At 44.5% G+C, this 14336-nt stretch overlaps 1 protein-coding gene across 1 annotated transcript in view; it reads left to right on the top strand.

Annotated features, from left to right (window-relative positions):
- The window catches only part of EDIL3 (EGF like repeats and discoidin domains 3), a 649344-nt gene that overhangs the window by 312539 nt on the left and 322469 nt on the right, over positions 1–14336 (top strand). Inside the window, exon 3 of the mRNA XM_066602963.1 lies at positions 8523–8651. Coding sequence (XP_066459060.1) covers positions 8523–8651 — 129 coding nt within the window. The remainder of the gene's footprint in view (positions 1–8522; positions 8652–14336) is intronic.

Genomic DNA, 14336 nt, shown 5'->3' with positions numbered 1-14336 from the left:
CGCAAAATTCTTTCCTGCCTCTGTGTTGCCTCTTACATCACCGCTGTATTCCTGTCCACAAGTGTACTGGGTCTCTGCTGGGGGTAGTTGTCCTAATTCATACGCAGCCAGCTAAGTGTTACAGCAGGCTTGCGCAAAATTCTTTCCTGCCTCTGTGTTGCCTCTTACATCACCGCTGTATTCCTGTCCACAAGTGTACTGGGTCTCTGCTGGGGGTAGTTGTCCTAATTCATACGCAGCCAGCTAAGTGTTACAGCAGGCTTGCGCAAAATTCTTTCCTGCCTCTGTGTTGCCTCTTACATCACCGCTGTATTCCTGTCCCCAAGTGTACTGGGTCTCTGCTGGGGGTAGTTGTCCTAATTCATACGCAGCCAGCTAAGTGTTACAGCAGGCTTGCGCAAAATTCTTTCCTGCCTCTGCTGTGCGTTCCGTAAGCGAAGTCAGCCTCCAACCACAGGCCAATAAGCGGCACATTTAATTACAGCATTCTGTTTCTGCACTACTGGTAATACAGCATGCTGAGGGGTAGGGGTAGGCCTAGAGGACGTGGACGCGGGCGAGGACGTGGAGGCCCAAGTCAGGGTGTGGGCACAGGCCGAGCCAGTGCAGTGGCCAGGGGTAGAGGCAGGGCCAGACCGAATAATCCACCAACTGTTTCCCAAAGCGCCCCCTCGCGCCATGCCACCCTGCAGAGGCCAAGGTGCTGTAAGGTGTGGCAGTTTTTCACAGAGACGCCTGACGACCGACGAACAGTGGTGTGCAACCTTTGTCGCGCCAAGATCAGCTGGGGAGCCACCACCACCAGCATGCACAGGCATATGATGGCCAAGCACCCCACAAGGTGGGATGAAGGCCGTTCACCGCCTCCGGTTTGCAACACCGCCTCTCCCCCTGTGCCCCAACCTGCCACTGAGATCCAACCCCCCTCTGAGGACACAGGCACTACCGTCTCCTGGCCTGCACCCACACCCTCACCTCCGCTGTCCTCGGCCCCATCCAGCAATGTCTCTCAGCGCAGCGTCCAGACGTCGCCACGCACACGCACGCTTATGCGTTAAACGTGCACATAGCCAAATTGATCAGCCTGGAGATGCTGCCGTATAGGCTTGTGGAAACGGAGGCTTTCAAAAGCATGATGGCGGCGGCGGCCCCGCGCTACTTGGTTCCCAGTCGCCACTACTTTTCCCGATGTGCCGTCCCAGCCCTGCACGACCACGTCTCCCGCAACATTGTACGCGCCCTCACCAACGCGGTTACTGCCAAGGTCCACTTAACAACGGACACGTGGACAAGCACAGGCGGGCAGGGCCACTATATCTCCCTGACGGCACATTGGGTGAATTTAGTGGAGGCTGAAACAGAGTCAGAGCCTGGGACCGCTCACGTCCTACCCACCCCCAGAATTGCGGGCCCCAGCTCGGTGCTGGTATCTGCGGTGGTGTATGCTTCCTCCACTAAACTACCCTCCTCCTCCAACGCAACCTCTGTCTCGCAATCAAGATGTGTCAGCAGCAGCAGCACGCCGCCAGCAGTCGGTGTCGCGCGGCATGGCAGCACAGCGGTGGGCAAGCATCAGCAGGCCGTGCTGAAACTACTCAGCTTAGGAGAGAAGAGGCACATGGCCCACGAACTGCTGCAGGGTCTGACAGAGCAGACCGACCGCTGGCTTTCGCCGCTGAGCCTCCAACCGGGCATGGTCGTGTGTCACAACGGCCGTAACCTGGTGGCGGCTCTGCAGCTCGGCAGCCTCACGCACGTGCTATGCCTGGCCCATGTCTTTAATTTGGTGGTTCAGCGCTTTCTGAAAAGCTACCCACGCTTGTCATACCTGCTTGGAAAGGTGCGCCGGGTCAGCGCACATTCCCGCAGGTCCAAGACGGACGCTGCCACCCTGCGGACCCTGCAACATCGGTTTAATCTGCCAGTGCACCGACTGCTGTGCGACGTGCCCACACAGTGGAACTCTACGCTCCACATGTTGGCCAGACTCTATGAGCAGCGTACAGCTATTGCGGAATACCAACTCCAACATGGGCAGCGTAGTGGGAGTCAGCCTCCTCAATTATTTACAGAAGAGTGGGCCGGGTTGGCAGCCATCTGCCAGGTCCTTGGAAACTTTGAGGAGTCTACCCAGATGGTGAGCAGGGATGCTGCAATCATTAGCGTCACCATTCCTCTGCTATGCCTCTTGAGAAGTTCCCTGCAAAGCATAAAGGCAGATGCTTTGCGCTTGGAAACGGAGGCGGGGGAAGACAGTATGCCGCTGGATAGTCAGAGCACCCTCATGTCTATATCTCAGCGCGTTGAGGAGGAGGGGGAGGAGCATGAGGAGGAGGGGGAAGAGACAGCTTGGCCCACTGCTGAGGGTACCCATGCTGCTTGCCTGTCATCCTTTCAGCGTGTATGGCCGGAGGAGGACGAGGAGGAGGATCCTGAAAGTGATCTTCCTAGTGAGGACAGCCATGTGTTGCATACAGGTACCCTGGCACACATGGCTAACTTCATTTTAGGATGCCTTTCTCGAGACCATCGCGTTACACGCATTCTCGCGACTACGGATTACTGGGTGTACACACTGCTCGACCCACGGTATAAGGAGAACCTTTCCACTCTCATACCCGAAGAGGAAAGGGGTTCGAGAGTGATGCTATACCACAGGACCCTGGCAGACAAACTGATGGTAACATTCCCATCCGACAGCGCTAGTGGCAGAAGGTGCAGTTCCGAGGGCCCGGTAGCAGGGGAGGCGCAGAGATCAGGCAGCATGTACAGCGCAGGCAGGGGAACATTCTCCAAGGCCTTTGCCAGCTTTATGGCTCCCCAGCAAGACTGTGTCACCGCTCCCCAGTCAAGGCTGAGTTGGCGGGAGCACTGTAAAAGGATGGTGAGGGAGTACGCAGCCGATCGCACGACCGTCCTTGGTGACGCCTCTGCCCCCTATAACTACTGGGTGTCGAAGCTGGACACGTGGCCTGAACTCGCGCTGTATGCCCTGGAGGTGCTTGCTTGTCCTGCGGCTAGCGTCTTGTCAGAGAGGGTGTTTAGTGCGGCTGGGGGAATCATCACAGATAAGCGTACCCGCCTGTCAACCGAGAGTGCCGACAGGCTTACACTCATCAAGATGAACAAAGCCTGGATTTCCCCAGACTTCTCTTCTCCACCAGCGGACAGCAGCGATACCTAAGCAATACGTAGGCTGCACCCGCGGATGGAAGCATCGTTCTCTATCACCATCAAAAACGGGGACCTTTTGCCTTCATCAATCTGTGTATTCTATTCATCCTCCTCCTCCTGCTCCTCCTCCTGAAACTTCACGTAATCACGCCAAACGGGCAATTTTTCTTAGGCCCACAAGGCTCAGTCATATAATTTTTGTAAACAATTTTTATACGTTTCAATCCTCATTAAAGCGTTGAAACTTTCACCTGAAACAATTTTTATTTTAACTGGGCTGCCTCCAGGCCTAGTTATCAATTAAGCCACATTAACCAAAGCGATTAATGGGTTTCACCTGCCCTCTTGGTTGGGCATGGGGAATTTTTCTGAGGTACATTAGTACTGTTGGTACACCAATTTTTAGGGGCCCTCGCCTACAGTGTAATCCAATTAATTTTTTGCCTACCTGCATTAAAGCTGACGTTACATCAGCTGTGCTGGGCAATGCAATGGGATATATTTATGTACCGCCGGTGGCTTCCTGGCACCCACCCATGCTGTGGGTCCATAGGGAGTTGTAACTGCATGTGTCCACTTCTAAAGAACCCCAGTCTGACTGGGGCATGCAGTGTGGGCCGAAGCCCACCGGCATTTAATCGGACGTTACCTCAGCTGTGGGTGCACACGGAATTCCCATTGCGGAGTTGTACCTGCCTGTGACTATTTATAGAAAACCGCGGTCTGACTGGGGCATGCAGACACCTTGACAGAATGAATAGTGTGTGGCACATAGGTTCCCCATTGCTATGCCCACGTGTGCAGCTCCTGATGGCGGTGGCACAGGATTATATGTCTCATGGCTTCTGTACAGCATTGTGGGCTATCGCTCCACCCCTTTTAAAGAGGTTCGCTGCCTAGCCGTGCCAACCCTTTGCAGTGTGTGCCTGCGGTTCCTCCTCATGGCAGACGCACTTATAAATAGAGATGAGGGTGGTGTGGCATGAGTGCAGCTGAAGGCTGCGCAGGGACACTTTGGTGTGCGCTGTGGACACTGGGTCGTACGGGGGGGTTGGGCAGCATGTAACCCAGGAGAAGTGGCAGCGGAGTGTCATGCAGGCAGTGATTGTGCTTTGTTGGAGGTAGTGTGGTGCTTAGCTAAGGTATGCATTGCTAATGAGGGCTTTTCAGAAGTAAAAGTTGTTGGTAGGGGGGGGGGCACTCTTGCCGCTATTGTGGCTTAATAGTGGGACCTGGGAACTTGAGATGCAGCCCAACATGTAGCCCCTCGCCTGCCCTATCCGTTGCTGTGTCGTTCCCATCACTTTTTTGAATTGCCCAGATTTTCACAAATGAAAACCTTAGCGAGCATCGGCGTTATACAAAAATGCTCGGGTCACCCATTGACTTCAATGGGGTTCGTTACTCGAAACGAACCCTCGAGCATCGCGATAATTTCGTCCCGAGTAACGAGCACCCGAGCATTTTGGTGCTCGCTCATCTCTAATGATGATGCATAGCTCTTGCAGTATATCTACTGCATGATAATATATAGCTTGTCAACAGGATATAAGGTCAACCAATGGGACCTTGGTGTTTTTTGAGATGCCCTTCAGTGCACCGTTGGTTATGCAGTTGATTGGTATCCCATGTACCTTCAAGTGGAAGTTATGGCATACCTCAGGTCATAGCACTAAACTACCAATACCTCATAGCACTAAACATCTTGGTTAGATTTTAAAGGAAGACTTAGGGGACACTGAAAATGACACTGAGTATCTAAAATATTTGTATTCAATTGTTTAGGCATTGTGTCTTTGCTAAAAAAAAAAAGCTGAGCAATATTCCCAAACTTGTCTCTTCAACACTTAAACAGTGAGATTACTGCGCCCCAGCAACCAGAAACTCACCAACTGGACCTTAGTGACATATTTGATTGATGTAGTGATAAATATATTCATTGAAATAGCAGTCTCTGCAGCACAATACATGTAAACAAATCAGTTTTCTTGTTTTTTTTTCTTTTTTAAGCATGGGGAAATTTACTAAGCCTGGTATTTCTTATGCCAGGCTTAGTATGATTCTCCCCGGCACACAGTGTGCTTAATAAATGAAGATGCGCACGTCTCTTCATATGTTAAGAGCATCCCGACAGCTCCGTGCACCTTCTCCAAAATATATGCCAGGCCAGACCTGATGTACATTTCTGGTATAGTTTATGCCAGTTTCTGGTGTAAATTATACATAAATGTGTCATTTGGGGTGGTCGTGCACCCTCCAGACAAGCTCTGCCCACAAGGTGGCAATGTCGGTGCAAAGTGAAAAAAAAATTGCAAATTTTTGTGGAAATCTCCACTTGCACAAAAATTTGTGTTTTTTTTACACCACAAACTAGTATAAACACATCCCCCTATGTGTTCTATGTGCAACAGAAGGTCAAACCGCAAAGATATATGGTTTACTTTTTGATGAAGTGAAGGAAAGATAGCATTGTATGAAAGACCTAACATCCAGGAAATGAATACATTCAGAAAAATTATAACCATGTGAGTTTGAAGAAATGGAAGCAATAATATCTGATATAGAAATTGGATTTCCTTATAATGCAATAACTGCTCATAATATAAAAACGTTTGCTGACAATATGGATCGAGGTTGTGATGAAAAGAAAGCCGCAGACTTTTTGACATAAGACATTATTGCTATGTGGCATACAATCTCTTCATCTCATATCTATATACTTTTGAATGGAGCTACTTGTAGAAACAGTTTTTAATTATGACCTTAAGTAGTACAAGAACAATGACCTGTGGTTAGTGGTAACTCATCTAGAAGACACAAATACATTTTCCATTGAAGTGCTCTTGTCTACCTATTGAGCAAAGCACATAACGACCTTCACTATTGTGTAGTCTGTTCAGTTTGAGTTATAATTTCTGTCAATCCACTCTACATGTCACTTCAGTTTATACTCAATATACTTTTTGAAATGGAGAATAAAATGTATGTACATGAAGTCCAAGGGAGTGTCTCGTTAGCTTTAAGAACTAAATAGTCCATTATACTGGAATGTATTGCATGTTTTCTATGATATAGTGACTTTTATACTCTCTTTGTAAGATTTTTTGTGGTTGGTTTAGTTATTTGTAACTTTTTATTGTTGATTATAATTAGTACTTTTTCGGTTATAAGATATATTGGTTCCATATTAGTTTGGTTGGAAATTGGTTGTATGCAGAAATACTTTTGAATATTCTTAGACCAAGATAAGACAGCAGATCCCAGTACAGTAAAGTGAGGCCTGACCTGACTTATGACTGGGATAGTTCAGTGTTATAGTGTTTTGTACATATTGTCAGAAGAAGCAATAAGTTGCTGTCCAAAGGCAAAAAAAAAACATAGTCATTTTGTATTGCAGGTCTAAGCTCAAGGGCCAAGCTATAGAGGATGCGGAGACAAGCAGTCATTCATAGGTCTTTATTAGAGATGAGCGAGCATACTCACTAAGGGCAATTGCTCGAGCGAGCATTGCCCTTAGTGAGTACCTGCCCGCTCGAGACAAAAGGTTCGGGTGCCGGCACGGGGGAGCGGTGATTAGCGGCAGTCAGCAGGGAGGAGCGGGAGGGAGAGAGGGAGAGAGAGATCTCCCCTCCCTCCCCGCTCTTCCTGCCCGCCGCCGTCACCCGAACCTTTTGTCTCGAGCGGGCAGGTACTCGCTAAGGGCAATGCTCGCTTGAGCAATTGCCCTTAGCGAGTATGCTCGCTCATCACTAGTCTTTATGCTAGAGGGGAACTAACGGCTCCTCTGCAACATAGAAAGGCACTATAACGACAATAGCTGGACCCTAAATTGCGAAACTTGAGTTCACCGGTAGGAATAGTGGCTTCTCGGTAGTATCAGTCTCTCCCATTACTTAGATACTCCAGGATATATAGTAGAACTGAACAGCGTACAATTAGACATGCACAAGAACAAATATAAAAAGCATGTATAATCTATATTAAAGCATTTAATCAATGCAGTGAGATTATGTATCCCAGCCCACTGCAGATCCACTAGGGCTCCCATACTCTTTCACTGGTTGTATAAGGTTGAGGAGATAATGAGCATGGAGGATCTAACCACATCTCTATGGAACACACGTGATTCCTTTATATTCTCTTGGACTCCTTGGATTATGTTTCAGGGTTCTGCAGCATATGAGTTTATTTTGGGCGGAGCACGCTAGCTGGTCCCCCTCACTTTCTTCTTTCTCTGCACTTTCATCTCTTCTTTCTCTGTTCTTACTGTTACTGGATTGGGAATCCCTTTGTTCTTTCAGGTGCTCTATGGTCAAATGCTGTTAATAAGGTTATTAATGTGTATGAAGCAGTGGCACTCTTACTTGGAAGGGTATCCCTCTTTCCTTGTTGTCTTCCTGCCTCATCCCACCATGTTTTTTTACTGCAGGAGGGAGGTTGTTATATGTTATGATTGTTATAGTTGGTCTTTCTATGATCACAGTCTAAGTTGCTGCAAATAATCTCCTGTTTTTTTTATTGTTCTTCACCATCTAAAACTTTTTCATGCTTATTCTAAAATGTGTAAATCTATAAATAAAGAATTTATTAAAAAAGAAGCATATTTTAATACAATATGAAACAGAAGTACAAGACTAGGAACTCACCAGTAGATGACAGGAACAGAATTGGGTAATATTCAGATGATGAAGATGATAATGACAATCAGATAATACAGCAGATGGTGAACGAAACCGAAAAACAACCTGAAAAATTCCTGCCCCTGACACCAGACACCACTGTCCCTGAACAACCCTCAGATATGCCTAATAGTAGCATTATCTGGAAACAAAAATATTTAAAGAGAGGCTACCTAAGCAGACACTCATCTCCAGACAAGCCTGGTCTACAGCAATGTGGTCAGCTGACCCACTCTAATGGATTAGCTGAAAGCAGTTGCATAGCCACTGCCCAACAACTAGTGGGCCTGAGATGCAAAACCTATAGACCAAGCTATAAGGCAAGGGAATATACAACTGGAAAATGGGGTGTATATATAGAGTACTTAAAGTAAGCAAATGAATCGATAGATGATGAAAACATATCTAGCAACCATTAACATGTCTAGCATGTAAAATCATGGCACATGCCCAGACTTATAATGCATATCATTTCAGCCAGCTTCTTTTTCTTTTACATTTTTTGGTGTGTAGTACATTACAGGCAAGATAGAAGTTTACAACTTCTATTTACATATTGACCAAATGTAAAACACTAAGTTTTTATCATATAAGTCTAAAATTATCTTAAGCCTATCAGCATCAAAACAACATGTATGTATTGAAACTCGTTTTTCTGCTTTGTTTCAGATCCTTGCCATCCAAACCCCTGCCATAATGGTGGTTTCTGTGAAATCAGTGAAGCATATCGCGGAGATACATTTATTGGATATGTCTGCAAGTGTCCTCGTGGCTTTAATGGAATTCACTGCCAGCATAGTAAGAGCACGTTTTATGATTATTATCACTTTTGTAACGTTTTGTGTTGCATTTTAGTAATTTGCTACATTTTTATTTTTTCAGGTCTTTGATGTATAATAGTTTTGAAGTCTGTTCCAATAGGATTTTTGCATGCTGTGGATCAGGCACTGTGCCAAGTTTTATTTTTCTCTGTCAAAGTTATTGATGGGAGTAACGGCTATATTGCTTTTTGTATTGATTGATGAGATCATGTCATTTCTATAAAAAGGGTCATCCAAAACAGAGAAAAAACAAAAACAGACAACTGACAATTGTAAAAAGTAAAGAAAAAAACCTATACTCACCTATTGAATGCAATCCAGTACTACTTCCCAGTTCATTCCAGTTAGTTGTTGTAGTGGTCACATGCCATTCATTGTTTGGCCCCTCCGCTAATCACTGGCCTCATTCACATCTGTACATGAACTGCAAATGACTGCTAAGGCCAGTAATTGGTTGAGTGGTCACATGAATGATGAATGGCAGGTGACTACTGCAGCAACTTAACGGACTGGCAGGGATCTCAGAGGCGATGTTGGACTGGGGGCGGGGGGGTGGAGGCATTCAAGAAGTGGGTATAGTTTTTCTCCTCTGTTTTTCGCTGTTGTCAGTTGTCTGAGTTTTTTAAATCTCAGGCAACCCACTTAAGATAATGTTCTTCAGTAAAAATTAAAAAAATGCATATTAGAGGGACAGTGGGATTCTGACTATGCTTAGAAACAGTAACAAATTTTATCAAAGCAAGTAACAACCAAAAATAATGTAGACGGAAAGAAAAACTTTCTTTTACTCAACTCTATCATTACCCTATGCTGTGTAAAAGGTGATCCTTCACTACAAGTTTCACGTAATACAGAAAGCTGACCTGGCTGTGAAAGTAAAGTATTCTCACAGTTCACCTTAGGTTTCAGATTGAACTATCAGCATGAGATCGCATTTAAACATACACTTTCTTGTAGTCAAAGGGGAGTTTCATGAGAACTTTTACTGCACCTGTATTTTATGCAGTGCACAATATTTCCAGTCACTTCTAATACTGACATCGATATTTTGGACTGCATTTTAACTGTAGAAAGTAAAAACATTTGATTTTTCTAAATGCATATGTATTTCACTCAAGATTGATCACAGATTCTCTATTTGTTGATCATGTTATTGACCCCTACTGAGAATTTTTTTTTTTTTTTAACTTACCAAGAGGAGTGGAGTTGGGAAGAGAGAACATCTATCTTCTGTTGTAGTACAGAGGTGGTTATCTAAAGGGCACATTACCTTTGAATCGCCATCACTAGAGGATTCCACCTCTTCAACCATAGCAGAAAATGCTGTTGCCACTTTTTGGTTTCTTCTTCAATCATAGCAGAAATCCGCAGCTAAGCCGCAAATTTTTGCCACATATTTTGCTGTGGATTCACATGTGGATTTAGCCTTGTTATTTGGGCAAAATCCACATGCAGAATTTCCAAGCAATTCTACATGGATCCACCTTAAGGGCTTCTTAAGGTGGATCCATTTAAATTGCCCCCTACATTAAATACAGCAGTGATCTGCAGACAAACAAGCAAAGTCTCATTTGTTGGCTGATCATATCTTTTACGGGGGGCGCAAATATCAACACATCTTCCCATGTAATGCTTTCAAAATAATAAAATGTATGAGGGATAAACGATTGTATTAACCAGTCTAGGGTCAAAGGTGTTTAGCTTATAGAGGGCTACCTAGACTGAAAACAATTATATGGACCTTTCTCTTTGATGAGGTTTCTTGCCTCTGGATGCAGATAAAACTGCTACTATTGACTCCGAGCAGAGGTCTGCTTTCTGAAACACAAAGTAGGAGTTCAAAAGTTACAAAGTTACATAACAATAAATGATTTAAGTGTTACCATTTATTTTATACTCAAATGTCAGACCATTTTTGGTCATGTTGTTTGTGAAGTTGTTGATCAGTGATAGGAAACCCCTAGGGTCACTGAATGAAGGGACTATTAATTTGAGTATTACCATTTGCTGAATATAATGACTCTATATAATGAACTGTTACATTGTATCATTCACAATGACTTTATACCGTCAAGAGAATTACAAACATAAGCCGTGTCCTTGTTCTTGATTGCTGCCATCTTTTTGTTAAGCCTTTCCCACCACTAGATGTTTGTGAGATTTCTCTGAATATGTATCACTTTGATGTAGCTCATCAAATACATCTGGTAAAGTACCGTTTGCAGTTGACCCCCTCGTAATTTTAGTCTTTTAAAAATGCATAGCGCTACACGTATTTATTCTATCTTTTGTCACTCTATTATGTGTATTATAGGCTCTTTGATATGTGATCACTATGATGTGCATCTTTATAGGAAACATATGTGCTGCCAATATTTCATGTAACCAAAGATAGCATTGAATTGTAGTTAACACGTAATGTTCCATACAGGATACCGAGAAGACCACAGTCATTGGTTTTTTTAGACTAAATAAAGGAAATGATGGCCAAGAAATGTTAAGGATGGATATAATTGATATAGATGAGCGAGTATACTCGCTAAAGGCAATTGCTCGAGCGAGCATTGCCTTTAGTGAGTATCTCCCCCGCTCGAGACTGCAGGTTCGGGTGCCAGCAGCGGGCACGAAGCTGCGGGGGAGAGCGGGGCGGAACGAAGGGGAGATCTCTCTCTCCCTCTCCCCCCCCCCGCTCCCTCCTGCTGACAGCCGCTACTCACCGCTCCCCCGCGCCGGTACCCGAACCTTCAGTCTCGAGCGGGGAGATACTCGCTAAAGGTAATGCTCGCTCGAGCAATTGCCTTTAGCGAGTATACTGGCTCATCTCTAATAATTGACATCCTATAATAGTTTGAATCCGGATTTAGACCCTTGTTTTGCTCAGGATTTTTTTTGGTTTTTACAACTATGATATACTTTAGTTTGATATCAGTCTAGTTATTGCTTCTCCTACTAAATTTCCTACATTATGAATAAATCCATTGTTCAGCTTTCATGTGTATCTTGACTGGTTTTGAAATTTGATTTCGCCTATACAGAATCCATGGATTTATGGCGCACGGCACACGGCCGTAGTGTAAATTGCACCCAAGTTTCTTGGGTGCAACTCGCATTGCACAGTACATGGACACCCATCTGTGTGCTTTCTGATCAACATGGACCCTGCACATTGCATAGCTCATTCTCATCCATGAAAACGGATGGAAAAAGTACTTGAGATAAGTTTTTTCACATGAACTGTCGCTCCATGTGAAACATTCTACATATGTTTAGCCTCATAGGCCATAATGGGGTCATGTTCTGTCCATGAAATACTACATACAGCACATGGCCTGAAAATATGTCCATGTGCCTTTAGCTTATCTTGGATGGGATTTTTTACTATTTCATTGAGTTGTTTCTAGGAATTATAGTCACTTCTTTGTTTGCTACTTTTTGTACATATTCAAAATCCAACTCATTCAAAGTAGTTCAACTAGTCCACCTATGTAAATGCACTCTAAACACAGTGCTGGATGGGTGGAGGCTGAATAGGACATTACCATCTAATTTTGCCCCAGCATTGTAGGAACAGCCAGCCAGGTTGGATCACATGCGCAAGAAAACCATCATCTATCATCTCTATATGTCTGTCTGGAGCTGATCACTATTGGTTCTTTCAATATGATCCACATCATACTCTCTAGCAGTGGGAAACAGTAAGCAATCCTGGGTAAGTCCAGAATTCCTTGCAGTCAGGGAGTAGCCATAAAGTTTGCAAATAAAGACTGTTTACCCTGTTATTTCTAGACACTATCAAGACCGGTGTAGTACCATTGGATTGGGGCATTGCCAACGTGGTTCCAATTTACAAAAAAGGGAGCAAAAGTGAGCCTGGAAACTACAGGCCAGTAAGTCTCACTTCAGTAACGGGAAAAATTTTCGAGGGGATTCTGAGAGACGCCATTGATGAGTACCTCAAGGAAAACAAGGGAATAACTCCTCACCAGCATGGATTCATGAAGGGTCGCTCATGTCAGACAAATCTGATCAGTTTCTACGATGAAGTAAGCTCTAAGCTGGACCAGGGAGAATCTATTGATCTCGTATATCTGGACTTCTCTAAAGCCTTTGACACCGTGCCACATAATAGGCTAATATACAAAATGAGGCAGCTCGGACTGGGCGAAAACGTGTGTACGTGGGTAAAAAATTGGCTCAATGATAGAAAGCAGAGGGTGGTAATAAATGGTGCGTACTCTGATTGGACCATAGTCGCTAGTGGGGTGCCACAGGGTTCAGTACTAGGCCCCACTCTGTTCAACATATTTATCAATGACCTGCTAGAGGGGCTGCACAGCAAAATATCAATATTTGCAGATGACACAAAATTATACAATATAATTAATACAACGGAGGACAATGTGCGGCTGCAAACGGACCTGGACAAGCTGGGGGCTTGGGCAGAAAAATGGCAAATGAAGTTCAATGTTAAAAAATGTAAGACTATGCACATGGGCAGGAGAAACGGATGTCACCAATATACACTAAGTGGGGTACTGCTAGGGAAAAGTGATATGGAAAAAGGATCTGGGGGTATTAGTGGATAATAGACTAAACTGGAGTAACCAATGCCAGTCAGCTGCTGCAAAGGCAAATAAAGTCTTGGGGTGCATTAAAAGAGGTATAGGGGCGAAGAACGAGAACATCATCCTTCCATTATATAAGGCACTTGTCAGGCTTCACATGGAATACTGCGTACAATTCTGGACACCGGTGCTCAGGAAAGATGTTACGGTATTGGAGGGGGTTCAAAGAAGGGCAACTAAACTAATACATGGAATGACAGGACTGGAATACCCAGAGAGGCTATCCAAATTGAGATTATTTACTCTAGAAAAAAGAAGGTTAAGAGGCGACCAAATAACCATGTATAAGTACATGAGGGGACAACACATGGATCTCTCCCGCGATCTGTTTATACCCAGGACTGCGACGGTAACAAGAGGACATCCGCTACGATTAGAGGAAAGTAGGTTTCATCACCAACATAGAAGGGGATTCTTTACTGTAAGAGCAGTTAGACTGTGGAACTCTCTACCGGAGGAAGTGGTGATGGCAAAATCCATAGAGGAGTTTAAAAGGGGACTTGATGTCTTTCTGGAGAAGAAGGATATTACAGGATATAAATATTAGGTTAAGTGTAAATCCTGGTATACAGGCAGGCAGGAACTATTAGGGGTTGATCCAGGGAACAGTCTGATTGCCATTAGGGAGTCGGGAAGGAATTTTTTCCCCAAAAGGGCTAATTGGCTTCTGGCCTTGGGTTTTTTTTGCCTTCCTCTGGATCAACAAAGTAGGATAGACAGGCTGGACTAGATGGACATTGTCTTCATTCAGCCTTACATACTATGTTACTATGTTACTATGTTAAAGTTTATGCCATCTCAGGCCTTTTTTTTAGGTTTTTGTTAGATTGATTTATTATTTTACCTATTTATTTTATTCCAATCGCCAATCTTTAAAAATATTCCCAGATCTACCAATCCATCTGGATTTTGAGTGGCCTCCATAAAGCTTGAATATTTTTCCACTGGACAATGCGAAGCTCTGATGGATAATTTCTTCCATCCACCCTTATGCTCTGTACCATAATCATCACAGGTCCCGCAGCGAAAATGTAATT

The sequence above is a fragment of the Eleutherodactylus coqui genome, chromosome 5 (genome assembly GCF_035609145.1).
Source record: "Eleutherodactylus coqui strain aEleCoq1 chromosome 5, aEleCoq1.hap1, whole genome shotgun sequence".
Classification (NCBI taxonomy): domain Eukaryota; kingdom Metazoa; phylum Chordata; class Amphibia; order Anura; family Eleutherodactylidae; genus Eleutherodactylus; species Eleutherodactylus coqui.
This window is presented reverse-complemented; position numbering and strand designations above follow the sequence as displayed.